Source organism: Plectropomus leopardus, chromosome 20 (assembly GCF_008729295.1).
Source record: "Plectropomus leopardus isolate mb chromosome 20, YSFRI_Pleo_2.0, whole genome shotgun sequence".
Classification (NCBI taxonomy): domain Eukaryota; kingdom Metazoa; phylum Chordata; class Actinopteri; order Perciformes; family Serranidae; genus Plectropomus; species Plectropomus leopardus.
In genome coordinates, this window is record NC_056482.1 from 763,642 (window position 1) to 781,610 (window position 17,969).

The 17,969-nt window shown below is 39.7% G+C and overlaps 1 protein-coding gene across 1 annotated transcript; it reads left to right on the top strand.

Annotated features, from left to right (window-relative positions):
- Positions 1 to 662: 662 nt before the first annotated feature.
- LOC121960168 (SWI/SNF-related matrix-associated actin-dependent regulator of chromatin subfamily B member 1) lies at positions 663 to 11,246 on the top strand. Its single transcript, XM_042509777.1, has 9 exons — positions 663 to 959; positions 3,491 to 3,602; positions 4,101 to 4,209; positions 5,440 to 5,577; positions 5,735 to 5,862; positions 5,960 to 6,126; positions 7,992 to 8,182; positions 8,390 to 8,521; positions 9,458 to 11,246. The coding sequence occupies exons 1-9, from the start codon at positions 870 to 872 to the stop codon at positions 9,495 to 9,497; spliced, it is 1,107 nt and encodes a 368-aa protein (XP_042365711.1). The 5' UTR covers positions 663 to 869; the 3' UTR covers positions 9,498 to 11,246.
- Positions 11,247 to 17,969: the final 6,723 nt, after the last annotated feature.

Sequence of the window (17,969 nt, forward strand, 5' to 3'; positions counted from 1 at the left end):
TGGTTTTGTTACAAACCTAAGTGGGTTTTAATTACTTAAGCAACTTATTTTTACTTTAGAACTTACATAATTCTATTTGATTTTTTAATACATTTTATTTATATCTTTTATGTATCTTTTATCTATTTTAATTATATTTATTTTAATATTTTTGTTATTCCTTCTTCTATTTCCCCCCACTCCCCCTTTTTATGAAATGTTAATTTTGCACATTTTCTATTTGCTATATTTGATATTATTTAAAATGTAATTTTTTAAACTGCAGCTTTGATCAGTGCACCCAAAGTACAGTATGAGCATGAGCATGTGGACTAAACCCTTTTTTAAATTTTATTTTATTTTATCTTATTTTATCTTAGTTTAGTTTAGTTTAGTTTAGTCAAAAATAACCATATGTAGTATTTATTAAGAAAACTTTATAAGGCGGTAACTATGCATTAACAGAGAGAAACACCTCTTTGTCGGGGGAGTACACTTCGAGACAACACCGGATTCAATGTAGAGAAGAAATTTGATCTTACTTTAGATCAGCAGGGGGCGATGATGCGCTTTGGGGATTGTTCCTCTACCTTGAAACGAAGAGGAAGGCCAATGCAGCGTTCAAATCTTCGGAAAAAAATAAATCATAAAGATGCAGCGGCCACATTATAAGTGGAGATGTTGTGGCAACATTTAGTTATGGTTTCTCTCTTTGCATTTCTACACTTATTTAGCCGCCATACCCCTACCTGGTGTTTTTAAATGCAGAAAGCTAGAGTGAACGATTTCCTTACTGAAGACCCTCTGATTTCCCATGTTTTTCGCAGACCCCAAACGCCTCTGAAGAAGAGAGGGCTTCTCATTAGTTAGCTGCTAGCGACTGCGGAAAGATGCAACTGGCTCTAAGTAAAACGTTTGGCCAGAAACCAGTGAAATTTCAGCTAGAACAGGATGGAGACTTTTACATGGTTGGCTCAGAGGTATGTGACTGTCTATGCATTCACTTTCTGTTAGCCTCAGTTAGCTCTTCTGCTGGCTAGCTAATGCTAGCATGCTAAACAGCCTCATTGATGGTTTCATAAACAAAGAAATACCCAACAGCGAAGAGCGGGATATAACCGGTTAAAGCCAGAGCAGCATAAATCACGCATCATGTATAATCTATGCCATTCAAGCTTCTCTTAACAACAGTAACGCAAACAAGCTTTTTCTGTTTTGCAGTAACTTAAATTCCAACCTGCTGCAGAGGGAGGGTAGTTGAGCCACACTATCAACTGCACGTTACTTGAATTACGTCAACACGAAGTAACGCGCAAAAGAGTAACGTTACTGTTTTGGAATAGTATGCCACCTACTCAGTTTTTATCGACGTTTGATATTTCAACATACCAATTTTCACGTTTGTTCAGAAGAGAAGTAATGCCCTTCAGCGATGTCTACAGCAGTCTGCTGTGTTGTGTCGTGTCTGTTTAGAGGACGGTGTGTAAAGAACATGTCAAACCTCAGCCCAGCGTTGCCGTTTATCACTCTGGATAGTTTTGGTGTGAGTTGCAGAGTTTTGGGGGTATCAGCCTGAGAGATGTCTACCCAGGGCCGTGCAGAAACATTTAGAGGGACACTTGCACAAACTTAAAAAGGGACACATGAAAAAATATTGTAAAACACCATACCACAACATAATTTATAGAATAATCTGTTAAATTGTAGTAAACCATATTGCAACAGATTTTTTTCTGTATTTTATTTTATTTTTTATTTTTTTTAACAACTCTCCCTAGTATGATAAATGGACTGCATTCGTATAGCGCTTTTACACTATATGTCACATTCATGCAATGGTGGCCGAGGCTACCGTTCAAGGTGCAACATGCTACTCAGTAACCTCTCGTATTCATTCACACTCAGATGGCACAGCATTGGGAGAAATTTGGGGTTCAGTATCTTGCCCGAGAATACTTACACACATTGAGTGGAGGAGCTGGGGATCGAACCTCAGACCTTTGGATTAGAGAAAGACCTGCGCCACCTCTGAGCCATGTCCACCAGTTAGTATCGGGACATAACAACAATCTCAGAGGACTGCACGTAAAAGCTTTACTGAAGGCACCTATTTCCAAAGTGGTCTTTGATAGAAAGAGCAATCAATAGCTACATAGAAACACCCATATCACTCTAAACATCACAAACCTACTCATCCCCTCACAACTCCACACCTGTGACCTCCCTCAAAGGTGAACCATTAACCCTTCCTATAACTCCTCCTTAACCTTCACATGGACTCCCACAACGAACCACTTCGTATTATTTCATTGTTCCCCAGCATAACAAAATTGGAGAGTATGACTACAACTATTATGAATATGTTATAATGTCATTTGAGCTGACTTTTCCTTTAAATTTCTCAAAAGCTGCACAGAAAAATCACATGAAATCTGTCAGAAACACCAAGCTGAACAGGAATCCTTTGAAAAATTCCTTTAACCTGATAAGGTTATTTGGGAGTGACATTTCTCTTATGAGGAAGTTATGAATCTTTTACTGTAATTTGGGAGGACTATCCCTTTATATTTCTCGAACTGTACAGTAATATCATGTGAAATTTGTCACGGACATAGTCAGGGTCATCCAAATCAGAAATCCATTGGAAATTTCAGCTAACTTGTAGAGGTGAGGTTTTTAAAAGAGATCAGAGATGCTTATTTTGGGATATTTTAAAGTTGGGGCTTCCTTCTAAAAACACACAGTAGTCAAAATCATAAGATTGCTTTATGTCAAATACAGCATCAAAGAAGGCAGACATCCTCATGCTCATCATTCTCTGCAGAAAGCCAATAGAGCTGGAGGAATACTTACTGCTGTGATCTCTGCAAGAGAACTGGAGCCCAAGAGGAGATTTCAATTCCAGCAGGACAACAATCCTAACAAATCTGCCCACTGAAACTTGACAGATCTCAAACAATTTCAGAAAGAAGACTGAGGGAGAGATTTTAATGACTGTTCCACACTTTTAAAGCTGATTCAGAACCATCCACGCAGCATATTGGCTGTAACTGCAGTCAGGCCTCTACCCAACGTTTATTTGAAAGGAGTTAAATACTTTTGCAATTAGTTTAAAGTAATATTTAACCGTTAGGGACTGTTTGCATTTTACGTGCTGATGTTGGACTAATGTTGGTTAAAAAATTAACTTAATGAAAGTAGAATGTCATATAAATATATATTTTTTAAAGCTTAAATTTGGAAAGCACATTTGGTGCACAGAGCGATACGAGTGTGAGTTATATTAAAGCAGGGCCTAAAGGTTAATAATTGTGCTTAAATTACACAAATTTGAAGTATTTATCTGTTGATCACTGTCAGAAACACGTATTACAGAAAATAAAACATTGAAAAGGTCAGACCTTGTATCAAAAAAATGTTTAATCACGGTCTATCCCTGTAGAGCTTATTTTTCCTCATTCTTCAGTCATTGAATTTTGTTTTTCTTAAAGATCTGCCTTCTGCTCCTCAGGTTGGAAACTATCTGCGCATGTTCAGAGGCTCTCTGTATAAAAGATATCCATCGTTATGGAGGAGGCTGGCCTCGGTGGAGGAGAGGAAGAAAATCGTAGCATCATCACATGGTCAGTGGTGTGTCTTTGTTTGTTTTTAATCTGGACACTTAACGTCTCTGTGGAGTGCTCCTAGTCTGGAAGGTCCATAGGTTGTTTGTCATGTTTAGATTAAAAAATGCTGGTATAAACAATGATTTAATTGTAGATGAAAAAATATATTTGAACCAAGTGACCAATCCACCAAGATATGATATCAGGCAAAATGAGTGAAGTGGAAACAATCTTTGAACAATCCTCATATCTCTAATTTTCTTCAATTGACCTGTTTCATTTTTTTACTTAATTAGCTGGAGTGTGATTGGACTTTAATAAGAGAAAAAAGTCCAGGCAGTGGTGAAACTAGTGAACTGATGGTTAGCATAGCCAGATAGCTTCAAACCAAACTAACAGAAAATCCAAAAGTGTGATGTTACAGCAGTGGTGACAGCTTGTATAAATGCGAAGCATTCTTAGCCATAATTTGTGCAAAATTTAACATGTGTTTTCTTGCCCACTGTCTGTATGAAGCCACCAGTGTTACTCTGCTGAAGGCGTCAGAATGTGAAGAGATCTTTGAGGGGAATGATGAGAAATACAAAGCGGTGTCCATCAGCACAGAGCCCCCAGCGTACCTCAGGTAAGCTCCATCACATAATGGCTGATTTGGCACTTGTGTTTCATTTTGACAATTTAATTTTTTTTCCTGGCCCAAAGCTGTACCGAGACCTCAGACCATAAAGGGACGGACGCTGGCCCAAAGTAGCGCTCACATCACTGAAAGTGGTTTCACCATAAGTAGATAAAGGTTTAAGAGGGTCATCCCTGATTTTACACATAAAGGGGGGATTTCCAAAATCTGAGAATAATCTTGCTTGGTCCAAGTTTTCCAAGTGAAGATAAGAATATGCAGTTCACATAATCCAATCTAAGTTATTATACATTTTCACAGGTTTGAAGATCCACTCATTGCTAAAAGTATCATCCAAGAGAGACAATAAAGACAGATGAAGGGGTCAAAGTTGTCATGTTGAAATTTAGGGTGTTTTGATGGATCCACGTCATCATGCACCAAGTAAACCTTAAAAGTTGCTAGCAGTGAATTAAATTTTTTTCTCAGTCTCCAGCTGCTGCTAGAGGCTGCAAGCCTTCTTTCATTTAATAGTTTTATAGTTTGCTAATGTCTGAAATACCTGTCATGGTATGAACCGAGGTTAAAGCAGCCACAGCTCAGCACTGAACACACTGTTGATTCTCTACTGACCAATCAAAAGACTGCAGTGTTTCTAGCACCACCCTTTAGTGCTGGATCAGTGTGCTGGGCATCCCACGCAGAGGGGGGACCAAAAATGGGGACCATAAGGAACATTTCCATTGGTGAAAAATGCACTCTGAACTAAACTGAATGGACTGCTTTGTGGAAGTGACGCTGTAGAGGATCCTGTGCATCAGGAAGACAATGGCATGCTGCACTCTGATGTTTGGCTGGAATGCAAACTGCAGTAGGTGCAGGAAAGATTGTGCACCCTTGTTAACCCTTTTTATACCTGAACAAATTAGCTTGACTAATTGCAAAAACATGGGAAGAAGCAACAAAAGAAGAAAGGACCCGAATGTTAAAGACATTAAAAAAAAACATGTAAGCAAATTACCTGAAAATTAGCTTTTAAAAAAAGAAAGAAAAAGAAAGTCAAGGAAAAGTGCTTAAAAAATGGAAACAATTAATACATTTTTGACAGAAAACACACCATTTTGTCCAGGAATCAAAGGTTTGCACACATCTGAGAAGATGTCTGAAAGCAGCACATGAAAAGTGTTGTGGCTCCAGGTTTTAAAGGGTTAACACTGTGTTTGCTGTCCTCTCTCTCAGGGAGCAGAAAGCTAAGAGGAGCAGTCAGTGGGTCCCCACACTGCCCAACAGCTCTCACCACCTCGATGCTGTGCCTTGCTCCACCACCATCAACCGCAACAGAATGGGCCGGGACAAGAAGAGGACCTTCCCCCTGTGGTGAGACGCTGCAGCGCAGCAGTGTGACACGCTGTCACTCTGTTGTGACTGAAGGCAGGACTGAGGATGTGTGAATGGTCAGGTCATGTTAAAAGGACTTTAAGAAGTGCTGGGATAAACAGTAATGATCTAATGTTAAGTTTTGTTTCATACTCAGTTTTGATGACCACGACCCCGCAGTGATCCATGAGAACGCAGCTCAGGTGGAGGCGCTGGTTCCCATTCGTCTGGACATGGAGATAGACGGACAGAAACTGCGAGATGCCTTCACGTGGAACATGAATGGTAAATATATCCAAAACATACACGATTGTCAGTTTCAGTCGTGTCAAATTCTTCTGCTACCTCAAGTTGAACCCCACCAATCTGCCCTTCTCTTCAGAGAAACTGATGACCCCAGAGATGTTTGCAGAGATTTTATGTGATGACCTGGACCTCAATCCTCTGGCCTTTGTCCCCGCCATCGCCTCAGCCATTCGGCAGCAGATTGAGTCCTACCCCACTGACAGTATACTGGAGGAGCAGGCAGACCAGAGAGTCATCATCAAGGTGCGTGCTGAACCAAAGAGACAACAGTTCCTCAGAAGCTTTACAGGAATATCCTCGAACCCTTTAATGTCTTTTCTATTAAGGAGAAAATAGACAGAAACTAAATGTTCTGTAAATATATATATATATATATATATATATATATATATATATATATATATATATATATATATATATATATATATATATATATATATATATATATATATATGAACAAATACGATGAAAACAACATGCACATGCATGTAAACAAAGAAAGACTAAAAATCAAACTGGAATGTGTTTCTGTTGCACTTTTATGCAGAATCTGGTCTGAAGGGTTTAGACTTCTCAACAAAAGCCTCCCTCTGGGGTCTCAAGTTAAAAGTAATTTCCCTCCATGACATAAATATAGTCCACCAGATTAATCTGTCTTCATTCAGATTTTTTAAAGCCACTGACAAATATCTATCCCTCTCCCTTCATTTATGCTCCTCCACTTAATTCCGGCACATCAGCTCCAAACTCAAATTACATTTGGTTAGAACCTAAAAATAGTTTCAGGATGCTATAAGGCGCTGAGGGATAACTCACAAAACACATGGAAATGATTTGCATCTTTGTCCCCACGAGACCTCCAGCTGACAGAAATAACAACATTCTTCCAGCCAAATTCTCTCTCAGATGAATTTTTGTTGTCTACTGTTGTCTAAATATTACCTCCAGCTTGTTTTGTGTGATTTATCAAGATTAACCCTTTCAAACCTAAGCAAGTAGACTTGATTTCTTTGAAAAACATGGGAAGTAGGCAGCGGGCATCTTAAGAAGAAATGACTCAAAAACAGACACAAACTCTGGCAGACAAGACACAAACTACCTAAAGCCAAACCAACAAACAAAAATGGGAAAGTAAAAGAAAAAGAAGAAATTACCTGAAAAAAAGTGCTTAAAAAAAAATCAAAATAATTTTGTAAAATAATTGAAATATTAAATTATTAAGTGGAAAATGTGTTGTGTAGTTTTAAAATCCTAATTAATTACATTCCTGCAATTTTGAAGAACAGTTCTCTCCAAGTTGCTTATTCCGTTTTTCACCATGTTTTCCAAAGTATTCAAACGGTCTGTACAACATTCAGAGAGTGTTTACGATTCAGCACCTGCTGACTGCAAGAAATTGTAACAGTTTAAACGAGTGTCTCTGCACCGTCCCCACAGCTGGACCTCTGTTAAAAATTCAACCTGACTTACAGCACGTGTTGAATTTTGCACTTAGATAAGGCATTTTGCACCATGTACTTAATACCATGCACATTATGCCATACAGTTTAAATTGCTATTGTTACTGCACTTTTGTCCTCTGTATGAATTGTTGTATTTTTTTCCTTTTTCTCTCTTTCTTGTCTATTGTCTGTTACCTGCCAGGTGGCTACAGATGTAAATTAGCACTCCTGCTAACTCCGGCTCATTTACATTTATATTTTATACTGATGTTCATTAGTATGCTGTGTCCCTTTAAATAAACATTAAGTATATAAATACTGCGACCCTGGTATTAAGAAACCGTAATAGCCTCCATAATGTGGGTGCCACAGCCACTGCTGCTGCTCCAGCTACTGAAAGCAGCTCTTTCCTCACACAGTATCTTGCGTCTCTCCCTTCACACCCCCAGGAGACGCTGTAGGAAGATCCCTCCAATCTCCTGCACACCCAACTCGGCTTCTCACAAAGGCCTCTGCAGTCTTTTTTTTTACAGCAATGGAAAAATGTGTCCTTTTCAAGAACTGGACTGAGACAGATGTGAAGCAGCTGTGATATTTCTGTGATGTGTAGGATAAAGTTGGTAATAGTGCACATGATTTTTTTTTGTTGTTCCTTTTTGTCCTCAGCTGAACATCCACGTGGGGAACATTTCTCTGGTGGACCAGTTTGAGTGGGACATGTCAGAGAGAGAGAACTCGCCGGAGTCGTTTGCACTGAAGCTGTGCTCTGAGCTGGGTCTGGGTGGAGAGTTCGTCACCACCATCGCCTACAGCATCCGCGGTCAGCTCAGCTGGCACCAGAGGACCTACGCCTTCAGGTAACCCAAACACTCACCACAACCACTCACTGAAACACTTTGGTTTCGGCAGACACTGGACAGAGATAAATACTACAAACTTTCACTTTTGAGTGTTGTTTCTCGTCCCCAACTTTCTACACAGTATTTTACCTTTTCTGAGCTGATGATCTTTGCTGTTTTGATTTGGACTGCTCCATCATTGCCCTGCTTGTAATTTGCTCACAGTGAGAATCCGCTCCCAACAGTAGAGATTGCCATCCGCAACACAGGTGATGCAGACCAGTGGTGCCCCCTGCTGGAGACCCTCACAGATGCTGAAATGGAGAAGAAGATCCGAGACCAAGACAGGAACACAAGGTGAGACAGTCGCACACAGACAGCAGGTCACAGTCATTCTCTAACTGTCGATCTGCTCAGCTGTACCTCATGCTGCTCCAGGTTTGTTTGGCTTACCGGTACAATGAGTGTGGCTTCAATGACATTAGAAAGAATAAAATGGGCTGCTGTATGCTGCCGGCTGCTTGATGGAGAGTAACGTTTAAAAGTATGTCATTTTGTTGATGGAAAATAACTCCTGGCACTGTAGCAGACTTTATTAATAAAATATGATTTCACAGCTAAACAGCATAATAGTCAAACAACTAGTGCAACAAATAAGCAATGACAAATTTGTAAGGGATAAGTTAGGTACAGGTACAGGCCTGCTGCAGAGAGCTGGTTCACCAAACTGAGTTGACACTTGGTCAGTGGGCCAACACATAAAACTGTGACTGTTTGCGTTCCCCTCAGACGTCGGTTGTGGACACTCAGCGACGGTGTGTCAATTTCTTCTCTCTTCGTGCATTTTGTCTTTTCCAAACAAATTTCCTTTTTCACAGGAAATGTAGTTTCCAATTTGTAAATGCATACAGGCTCTTTAAAAAAAAAACTTTGAACATAGGTTAAAAAAAAACAGCTCAAATCTTCTTAACAACTTCAGACCAAAACTTTTGAGCAGTATCACATTCTTATAACTTGTAAATATGACCCTTTGCTAGACGGGCGTTTCCAACAAGTGCTGTCAGTTCCTCTCCAGACCTTTCACATCTCTTTGGGAGTCCAGTGATACCTGTGTAATGCTTTGAGCTGAGTTAGTTTCAGTGAGACATCTTTGCAAACAGACTGATCTCCTCTCCAGACCTCGTTCCATTCCTCATTTGTTACATCACATTTAAGATCTATGGCCCAAGTCTCTTTCAGAGCTGGGAATCTGCAGAAATGTTCAAATAATGTGAGTGAAATATGTTTTTCCAGGCGTATGAGACGACTGGCCAACACGGCTCCTTCCTGGTAGAAAGAAAGATGAAGCAGCATCAGATGACGTGTCCTCTGGAGACTCCTGTTACACACACACACACACACACAGAGGTCATCCTTAAAGCATCAGTGGAGCATCTGGATGACGTGTGGTCAGTCTCCTTGGGCATGTGAACACCACACACACACATCCGGGCATTCCTCTGCACTCACAGTGTGATAGTCGTCATGTTTCACCTCGCCTTCAGCATATCAGCCACAGCAGCAGCTCACAGGTAACCCAGCATCACTGTTAGCCAGTGTTTGACACTGAACAAGGTTTATCCTCTGTCTGTTACACAAGTTACCGTTACACACTCACCACACCATGCAACAGTCACACTGCACACTGGCATTACAGTACATTACTGAATTTAATGTAACTGTATGAATACAACATGGACAGCATTCATATGACGTCACCACGGCAACTCTTCCAGATGTCATTTTCAGTTCTTCAGGCCTTTATCACATCTGTAACATCTGTCTGCCAGAGTCAAACCTCCACTTATCTGTGACTCAGCGGTCTCTTTCAGGCCATCTTAAGATGAGAATGGCCCAACCAAAAACAGAAAAGTCTTTGCTTTGTGTTTTTAGAATAATCTGTGTTCATATGATAACACTTTGAGAACAATCCTCAAGTATACGGATCTGCAAAAACAACCGTAGACACACGAACCATAGAGCACCACGTGCGTGAATGAAGTGCGGCTGTGACGTCACCATTCTCACAGGATCCGCACATTGCCAGTTTAAACGACAACAGAAGAAAGATTACACTCTGGAACCCGGTTTTAAAAGTTTGCGTTTTCAGGTCCTCAAAATCATTTGAATGCATTTTCAAGCAGAAGTAGTTATAAATAAAAGGAAGCTTCACAAATGAGAGGATTTACTTTTGGAGAAGTCATCATAAGCTCTGAGAAGCTGTGATGGGCCTTTTTTCACTTTTTTTTGATGTTATGTTATCTTCTAACGGGCCATGCCCTTTGTCTGAGGACGATATCCAAGAAACAGTCCATAATGCCTCTGTATAGGGTTTGAACATTTATGGTGACTGATAGTAGGAGGATCCAAAAGAAGGAGGAAAAAAAGTTCCAGCCCTTGTTGGGATGTAATGAATTAGTAAGCAAACAAAAACTCTGGTAAGGTGCAATAATCTGATTCAGTAACTCCTCCACATAGGGACTTTAATGAGCCATATGAACGTGTTTAAGCTACTTTGGTAATCTGAGGCTGATGCTACTGTTGTTACCTGACTGAGATAATTAGTGCATGTGTGAAATCAAACCACAACCACCCCTGCTAATGTTACCGCTGTGAGCTGCTCGGTTTGATTTTCACATGTAGACTCTGCGATCTGATTTTACTCACGGATTGTGATGGGTCACATTCACCAGTGTTCATCTGCATGCTAAGACATAGCTAGATCATGCTGTACCGTGTGCATGAGGGACTAAGTGTTCCTGTTGTTACTTCTGTTTGCACCGTGCCTCACATTACATCAGTGTCAGCATACTGGAGCCTCTCTTTTACTGGGAGTGATTTTGGGGTTGTAGAGGGGGAAAAAAAGCTGACCAGAACCAATGGTGTCTTTTTAAAGCGATGATTTCAACCTGAACATACTCCAGAGAATGATGTTAACGTACGTACTGTCGCTTCTTGTTCTCTTCTTTTGTAAAATTGCTTTACCTTTATAGTGGACTTGCTTTTTATATGAAAATTAACAATAAAGTGAACTTGTTGGAAATGTTTTGTTTTGTTAATCTGTGTTTGATTTACATTTTGATATTGTGTTTATTTCTCTCAACTATGAGATGGATAACTTTGTATAAAAGCTGCAGATGCAGGATTCTATTTGGTTCATCCATCCAGTCATTCGTGGTCATGTCACCGGGGCAGCAGGCTGAGCAAAGTGCTCCAGACGTCCATCTCCCCAGCAACACTTTCCAGCTCCTCCTGAGGAATCTCAAGGTGTTCCCAGGCCAGACGAGATATGTAATCCTTCCAGTGTGTTTTAGGTCTGCCACAGGCTCTCCTTCCAACTGGACGCACCCAGAGTACCTCCAGCGGGAGGCACCAAGGAGACATCCTGATCAGATGCCCGAGCCACCTCAACTGGCCACTTCAGACATGAAGGAGCAGCAGTTCTACTCCGAGCTCCCCCCGGACATCCGAGCTCCCCACCCTATCTCTGAGGCTGAGCCTGGACACCCTGCGGAGGAAACTGATTTTGGCCACTTGTATCCATGAGCTCATCCGTTCGGTCACTACCCAAAGCTCATGACCATAGCTGAAGGAAGGAACATATATGGACCAGGAAATCGAGAGATGTGTCTTCCAGCTCAGCTCCTTGTTCACCACAACAGTCCGGTACCACTTTGGATGCCGCACCAAACCATCTGTCCATCTCGCACTCCATTCTACCCTCACTCGTAAACAAGACTTAAACTCCTTCACATGTGGCAGTAACTTTCTCTCAACCCAGAGGGGGCAATCCACCGTTTTCCAGCAGAGAATCATGGTCTCAGATTTGGCTAATGTTTCTGATAATGTCAACATAACTTTAGAGGAAATTTTGAATCTTTCTTCTGTAATTCTGGAGTTTAAAGATATTGAAGCATTTCAATTAGAGATGTCCCGATCAAGCCCCCCCCCCCGATCCCGATCTGAGTCATTTGATATTCTGTATCTGTTGATACCGAGTCCTGATCCCATACTTGTATTTACCTGGATAACACAGCTGCATAGTGCACACTTCAAGTGCTTTAAAGTTATTACAATCAATCCAGTGTGCACTTTACGGTTAATTAACTCTGTAATGCAACACAAGAAAAATGTTTGCACCCAAACAGTTCCTTAAGGGGTTTTTATTTTTGTTTAAAAAATAAAGTTATGAAACTAAAAATATTTTTACATGGTTCTTATCATGAATTCACATTTCTGTTTAGAAGAGCATTTCCTGTTTTTACATATATAAAATAACCAAGTAAACAAACTCAAATGTATTTAAAATACCTCTCAGTCCCCCTGAGAGGTATTTTAAATACATTTGCGTTTTTTAACAAAATAAAAGTAAACAAAGTAAAATGTGTTCAGAAATTGCTCTTAAATCTACTTAATGTAGCAAAGTAAAGTAGAGAACACTTTAAATGAGTAATAAAAAATAGTGTTATAGCTGAACTTTAACATTCCCAGTTTATCACACCTGTGTTACAGTGGACATGAAAAAAGGATCGGGCGGGGCGCATGCTCAAAATTATGCTGATCAGTTGAAAAATGGGTTGATTGGGCTAATCAATCTGATCTGATTGGGACATCCTTAATTTCACATGGGTAGTCCTTTCGAGGGTGGTCATGAAGCTGTCACTGCAGTCAACACTGAAGAATCACACTTAGACTTAAGTTTCTCCGTACGAGGCTCATTGGTCAGAGCTTAGGACTGCTCTGAGGAATGACCCGCGTCACACACACAGCTCTCATCCTCTGCTACAGGAAGCTTTCAGCTGCGGGGACTGGCGTGCAGAAACAGTTTGGTTGTTGGCTGTAACTTTATTTATTCACTCACATTCCTCTCACTGTTTTTCCGTTGATGTCCCTTCGTGTATGTTAAGTATCATTAAAGAGCCAGTACCTCCTTATAATGTAACTTGATGACTGTTAACTATTACCCCGTGTAAACAATGAAATCCTCCATGTCTGACCTGAGCCGCCATCTGCTGCATACCAGTCTAACCACAGAGCAGGTCGACTGAGACATGACTCATGCTCACAAGAGCTGGAAATAAGCAGCCTTTATCAAGTTTTATCCACTTTATTCCCAGACATACAGTGCAGTATGGGGCCTTGTGTTTTACACTCTATACCTTTTAATCTTAAAAGTATATTATAATAGATCAACCCTTAAATACAAAGAAGATATATAGTGGAATTATCAGTGATATGAGTAATGTAGTGTTTTGGGAATTTTTATTTCTGTTTTGTTTTTAAACGCCATAGTCTTTTGGGAAATGTTGTAGTGCTGTTGGAAAATGTTAGTCTTTTCCGATATGTTTTGTTTTCTGAAATGCTGCATTTTGACCCTCAGGGCCACAGTAACTTTGCGCTGCATCTCTGCATGACAGGATCATTATAATAGCATGGAAGGGTTAAGGAGACTGATTTTAGGCAAGCAGACACCTAGGTAATAAATCACTTCATCTCATATGCTTTCTATCTGTGATCAGAGGTAAGTTCTGGTTTCACTGTTTTGGAACAGAGTAGTGCTGGTTATTATATGTGACTCATGCCCAGCCTGCTTACAACTACACTGATACTCTGATCTGACTGCGGGGGCTGGAGCCTGTTTAATGCTGCAGCGGGGGTGACAAAGTTTACATATAATAATCGAAATGCAATTCTGGGTGAACATGTGCCGGCCTGTCGACCCTCGGGGAGAGTTCCTGCTGCTCAAAACGCAGACAGCACATTTATCCTTCCGTCCACACTACAGTTGTGCAGCGAATAACTGGGTCTGCTTTCAAGGGATTTATGGAGATGAAAAAAAGTCTTTCAGACTGATTTTGATCAGTCATTTGGTCATTTAACCCTTTGAAATCTGAGTGAATTGGCTTCATTTGTTTAAAAAAACATGGGGAAAAGGCAATGAGAATTTTAAGAAATTACCCAAAAGTTAGCAGGAAATTAGAAAAAAAATACAAGAGAATTACCTTAAAATTGTTATAAAAATAAACAAGAAAAACAGTTAATGAATAAAAAAAATCTGTAACATAATTTTAAATTTTGTAATCATTCTTTTTTTGCTTAGCTTTTTTTTTTTTTTTTTTTTAAAAAAAAATCCTAATCTACCGATTTAGTAAAATTCCATTAACATTCCTTAGCTAGTGGGTCACGTCTTTTTTTTTTTCCATGTTTTTAGAAGAAATTGCACAAATTTGCTCAGTACTGCACAGTGCATTAGATGCCTAAGGCATCATGATAATGTCGTGCAACAGCACATTTTTTAGAGGGCTACACAAAATTACGCTAAAGCTGCTTTTTCACCAAACACTTAAAGGTATAGAGCCAGTGTGTAACCCGTACAAACATGTACCTAAACCATAGATGTGTTTTGTGTTTCCCCCGCAGTACTTCCATCATGTAGGTGGGGTTGATATCAGATGATAACAGATGTGCCACTGCTCCATTCAGCTCTCAATGTACAACCCCAATGCCAAAAAGTTGGGATGCTGTGTAAAATGTAAATAAAAACAGAATGGAAAATTCGTTTCTATCCTTGTTTGATATATGACTTCAGTTGTTCAACAGTCCAGGGTCTCAGTTGTCATATTTTGTGCTTCATTATGTGCCACACATGTTCAGTGGGAGTTGGATCTGGACTGCAGGACTGTCAGTCTAGTAGCTGCACTCTTTTACTATGAAGCCATGCTGTTGTAACACGTTCAGAATGTGTCTCATTGTTTTGCTGGAATAAGCAGGGACGTCACAGACCATAGCACACTTTCCATTTTGTGTCAGTCCATCTTAGATGAGTTTGAATCCAGGGAAGTCAGCTGTGTTTATGGGTGTTGTTGATATCTGGCTTTTACTTTGCATGGTAGAGTCTGAACTTGCATTTGTAGAGGCAGTGATGAACTGTGTTTACTGACAACGGTTTTCCAAAGTGTTCCTGAGCCCATGGAGTCATATCCTTTATATTATCATGCCAGTTTTCAATGCAGTGCAGCCTGAGGGATCAAAGGTCACAGACGTCCAGTGTGGGTTTTCAGCTTTGCTCAATATGTGCAGAGATGTGTCTCTCTTACTCCCTCTCTGTCTCTCTGAATCTTTTGAGGATATTATGAATAGTATATGGGAAAAAAATGTTAAAGTCCTTGTAGTCTGGTGTTGAGAGACGTTCTTAAACAGCTAAACTGTTTTCACAAAGTAGTGAACCTTGCACTGTTTTTGCTTATGAATGACGGAGCCTTCCGAGGATGTTCCTTTTATACCGAGTCATGATATTACCATCTGTCGCAAATTAACCTGTTTACCTGTGGAATGTTCCAAATGTTTTTTGAACATTCCTAAACTTTCCCAGTCATTGTTGCTCCTGTCACATCTTTTTTGGAAGGTGTAGTAGGCATCAAATTCAGTGATGACTGTGTATTTACAAAAACAAAATAAAGTTGATCAGTTTGAACCTTAAATATCTTGTCTGTGGACTGTAGTCAGCTGAATATAGGTCAGAACGGATTTGCAGATCATTGCATTCTGTTTTAATTTAATTTCTGTTTTGTTTGTCCTAATTTTTCGCAACAATCATTGTGATACTTGAAAATAGTTTGCATTAAATTCTTGTCAAGCAAGACTGCGTGCAGCGTTTTAGCTTCACTTTTTAGAATCAGATCGGTGTGCTGGGTAACAAAGAGAGGGCTGGCAAAAAAATAGACAGAATGGAATGGTTGTTGTTGGTACCATCCACACCTGCTGACAATGGAAACACAAAGTTAATCCTTCTAATATGTAACAAGCTGAACTGGACTGAACTAGATTGCTTGGTGGAAACCAGGCTTAAGCTACAATAACTAACTTCCTGTTGACATGTAGCTGTCTCTTTAACATCACCAGTATCTCTGTCTCACGTCTCTCCCAGGCACAAGGGGAGGCCACCTCACAGTTTAAAACCACCACTCTAAATGAAAACTTCATGTATTGCAGAGATAGGAAAGCAAGTTGACTTTTTTATTTTTGGTTTTATTGTAAACAAAAAAGTTTACAAATTTATTCACACGACAAATACATATTCTGACTGAAAAAACATGGAATACAAAAACAAACAGATCAGTATATGGTGAAAGTAGAACGAACCAGATAATCAGGACATGTTGACTCTGTCTAAAGTGTCCAAGCTACACTGGACTGCTGTTTCTGCAGACACATCACAGTGTATGTTACAAGTCAATGCAATAATCAGCGTCCTGCACTGATTACAAACAGTATTGATTACAAATAACCATATATAATATCCATAAAAAATACACAGTAAGTCAAAACCACAGTGAACCTCTGTCTCATTTCTCTGATCAGGACTGAAACAACATAATTTCTCTCAGACTACAGTATACTGTCTGTCAAGTATAATATGATTTTGAATAATCTGAGAATGATGCAGTCTCAGGGACGTGAAACAAGGCTCTTCAACAGATAATGAGGACTATCGTCTGGCTCTGTGAGACGCACAAAAAGAAGACACTCAACAGTGAAAAGAACAGATTATTTCAGAGTGTGTAATATGAGGTACTGGTTCACCGTGTCTACACAACTTTCAATAGCACCTTAAATATTCAAAGATGTAGCACCCAGCTTTATTCATTCTCAACATGCAGCCATTTAAAGAAAGCCAATGAAGAGCATTTTGCTGTTGCATGTGTGTCAGGTCACATACGCTACCAATAAAGTAACACAACTCTTAACCCTTTGAAACCTGGAGCACCATCATGTTTCTTGTGCTGCCTCAGATGTATTTACCAGTTATTTTAACCTTTGAACCTGGAGCAAATGTGTGATTTCGAAAGAAAGGTTTCATATGTTGCAATAAATTTGTAGATTTAGAGAAAAAAAAAATAAAAGATAGGGGGAAAAGGAAAAGGGCCAGGGAAAAACTATATTTATTATAATCAAAACATATTTTCACATGATTAAAATGATGTTACAAAGTTCTTATTATCTTAAGCACTTTTTTGTTTTGTTTCACTTTTGTCTTTTTTTTTTCGCTAATTTGGGGGATTTTTGGGTCATTTTCTCCTCCATTGCTCATTGCCTTCTTTTCATGTTTTTGAGAGAGATCAAGCCAGTTTGCTCAGGTTTCAAACGCAGTCAGTGCCAGGAGAACTGTTTGCCTCTCTTCACGCTAAACACTTGACTGAAAGCCTTTTGTAAATAATGACAACACTACCATCCTGCCCAGTTTCAGCAACCTGATACATTTTCTGACTTGTCCGGTTGTCTTGTGAGAACTAATCTACCTCCCTAGTTTCAGCAGGTCCCTTTCTGTTTTTGCTTTTGATATTTCTGCAAAACTGAATTGGCGGTTTTTGAAGTGGCACTGAGAGACTGCGAGCACTTAATGATTTAAACCAAAGGAAGCTGAAGAGGCAGTCAAGGTGCAAATGAGATAAACACGTTTTGGAATTAAAAAAAAAAGATTTATAGATATGTGTGGCTGAACAGAGATATGCCCTCAAAACTGTAGAACGCCAGGAGTGTGAGCTTGAAAGAGCAATCCAAGGCTGAAAGCTCAGGCTGCTTCTGCAAAGATACACATCAACAGGCAGGTTTCCATTAATCCTCAAATTGTGCAAATTGAAAAAACTTATATAAAATACATCTGATGTACACATGTCAGTTTAGAAAAAGGTTTTTATGCTCGCATGAGGTGGTATTTCAGGCAATTTGAAAAAGCCATATTTTGCAAAACTGCAATGGCAACACT

Excerpts from the sequence above, each read along its gene's own strand:
- LOC121960168 (XM_042509777.1), top strand. The coding sequence starts at position 870 with ATGCAACTGGCTCTAAGTAAAACGTTTGGCCAGAAACCAGTGAAATTT. Across the intron at positions 6,127-7,991 it reads ACCAGAGAGTCATCATCAAG|CTGAACATCCACGTGGGGAA; the intron begins GTGCGTGCTGAA and ends TTTTGTCCTCAG. Across the intron at positions 8,183-8,389 it reads CAGAGGACCTACGCCTTCAG|TGAGAATCCGCTCCCAACAG; the intron begins GTAACCCAAACA and ends ATTTGCTCACAG.